Source organism: Aplysia californica, unplaced genomic scaffold (genome assembly GCF_000002075.1).
Source record: "Aplysia californica isolate F4 #8 unplaced genomic scaffold, AplCal3.0 scaffold00140, whole genome shotgun sequence".
Taxonomy (NCBI): Eukaryota; Metazoa; Mollusca; class Gastropoda; order Aplysiida; family Aplysiidae; genus Aplysia; species Aplysia californica.
The window spans coordinates 503476-506133 of NW_004797410.1; the positions used below are offsets into that span (position 1 = coordinate 503476).

The following is a 2658-nucleotide window of genomic DNA, read 5'->3' on the forward strand; positions in this document are numbered from 1 at the left end:
ACGAGAGAAGCAGACCGAAAGAGATAGAGAGACAGGGAGAGTGATCCCAGTGATGTAATGTAAGGGAAGGCTAGTGTTGTCTAAGCAGAGATAAAGACTGTTCGTCTGGTCTGTGTTTCTCATCACCTCTGATGATGAATGTTTAATTAAAAGGTTTCAAAGAAGCATACTCTTGTTATAGGCTTGCTGGGTCTGAGGGAGCATGTATTCTTGACGGATATTTCTGGACAAGCGTACATTCGATAAAAGATTGGCGGAATACGATGTGTTAGTTGGGTTTTTTAAAATCAAAAGTGTTCATATGTTTGTGTGTATTTGTGTGTGTGTGTGTGTGTGTGTTTGTGTTTGTGTGCATGTTTGTGTGTGTGTGTGTGTGTGTGTGTGTGTGTGTGTGTGTGTAAGTGTGTGTGTGTGTGCGCGTGTGTATGTGTGTGTGTGTGTTGTAAGAGATAATCCCTGCATATCATGATGTGAATGTTGACTGTTAAAATAGAAATACATGTACAGTACATATTTCTTGGTGTTGTCTGCACTGGGGAAAATGTGAATGACTTAACGATAATAATCTCCTAACTGGCTGACTAGTTATCTCCAACTCTCCTACCCCGACCTCGTCACTTTTCAAATGCATCTAACGCAGCCCTTTGAACCCAAAGTGTTTTCATAGCCATATGTGGACTACATTCTTTTGTGTGTTAATTGATTTGTGATAAATCCTTTCATCTGTAATATAAAACAGCGCCTTAACACGAGTCACGATTCTTGAGCATTATATAATTTTCTGGTAGACCACCATTTCCACAATTCATATTTGCTCACTTCAGAGCACTTTGTAGTCTTGCTGTGGGTGGGTGGCGGTAGCTCTGTTGTGGTTTGCTCCTTCTTTCCTATCAAACATCTATCGTCCTTATCTCTCCTCCTTCTTTTTTGTGTTTGTTTCTCCCTTGTAACACCTCTAATCTTCGGCACTTTTATGACCTTAGTTTGTTGCAAATGCAGTAAAACACTTACTAAACTAAAGTAGTCTAGCCATGCTGTCAGAATCAATATTATTAAAGTTCTTGCTTACCTGTAGCTCTTCATGTACTTTTATGATTGTTTATAAATGTATGGTATTTTTGCTAGGTGCTGATGTGCTCAACCAGCTGGCAGGAATGAGAGAACAGTTGAGAAAGGAGCGGCAGAGAGTACAACACATGCTTGATGATCAAGAGGTAAGGAGGCTGATTGTTAATTGTTTTATAGGTTTGGATTTCTTTTTCTTTTTCTTTTTGCTAGACCACGTTAGGATGACCCTGCTGTTTGCTTCTACCTATACAATACCCTCTTACTTTTCCCTTCCAAGAAATCTGTTGCTGTTTCTGCCTCAGTCTGCACATATTATGCCATACTTAACAATACATGCCTTTATTTTTCACTGTGACTCGAATAGTTCTGTCTTTTTTTTCCACTTTTAATATCGAGCTGAAATTTACTGTGTTCTCTCTCACAGGATGATGTGGAAATCTATGACCCAAGACAAATTCAGAGACCACCACCCGCTCCTGTTATGTGAGTATAGTTATAATTGTAGTAAAATGCTTGTGTTCCTGTATTGTTCCTACTCTAGACAACCAGAACTCTGTTTGAAGTTGCAAATAGTTTACGTTTCCGATTCCATATATACACAGTGTATATTGTCAATGAAGCAGGCAGCTTTAAACTCATGCCTTTGTGCATATATAACACAAAATTAAATGTTGGTGATTCTACACCCTCATCGACACGGTTAGATTCTTCAGAAGATGGGCTTCGACCTTGCCTTGAAAGGGCAACCCGAAATATGAGGGATACAGTCATCATCCCAGCAGAAGGACATGAGATGCATGATGGACCCCCCCCCTCCCCAAAAGAAAAACAAAATCGGGAATACGGGAATCAAAACTCAGATCTTCTGCGTGCGATAGTGAAGCTCTTAACTGCTACACCTTAGGCGCCGTAGATTTTTGTGCACGGAGCAGAAAACCTAATAATTACAATACACTATCAATAAGCTTTATTGTAATGACGCCGTTTTTTAAAATGAATTTCAGGGGAAAAAAGTTTTCAAATTGTAGTCACAGTTATGTTTATTTGGTCTGTCTTAGATTTATCTAATTTGTTTTGGTTACAAGTCGTGCCTTTAAACACAATGTTTACTGTTTTTAGAATTCGCCTTTGTGGTTCTTAAAACTCCAGACACTGCTATTTCACAAAATCGTATTTTCGTGTTCAAGATTTGGGTCTATTAAATTTATATCAGCTTAATGTGACTAAAACAGAACTCTTCCACAGCTCTCTTTAAAGGGGTCTTTGAAAATCTTACAGATGTCACCATCGGAGCTACTGACCACGTTTTGTTTCATTTCTTTAAAAAAAGTTGTTGTTTTTAAAGAACAATTTATGTGCCCTCTCTTTGTATACAAGCTACTACATAGCTCCCTGTATTATAATATCAAAAGCGCATTAATATCAATGTCATCACCTGCATTTTTAGGGCGTATTTATTTGGATCTTAATTTAGAGAAGTGAACCGTCTGGTATCATAAATGTGTTTTTTTTAATGTAGGTGCTTTACAGCCCCGTCGACACAATTTAGATCATTTAAGAAAGTGTGTGTGTGTGTGGGGGGGGGGGGGG

General features: G+C 38.6%; 1 protein-coding gene across 1 annotated transcript in view; it reads left to right on the plus strand.

Moving 5' to 3' along the window:
* The window catches only part of LOC101856096 (centrosome and spindle pole associated protein 1), a gene marked incomplete in the record, with an annotated part of 163640 nt that overhangs the window by 130718 nt on the left and 30264 nt on the right, over positions 1 to 2658 (plus strand). Inside the window, 2 exon segments of the mRNA XM_035969359.1 lie at positions 1126 to 1214; positions 1493 to 1551. Coding sequence (XP_035825252.1) covers positions 1126 to 1214; positions 1493 to 1551 — 148 coding nt within the window.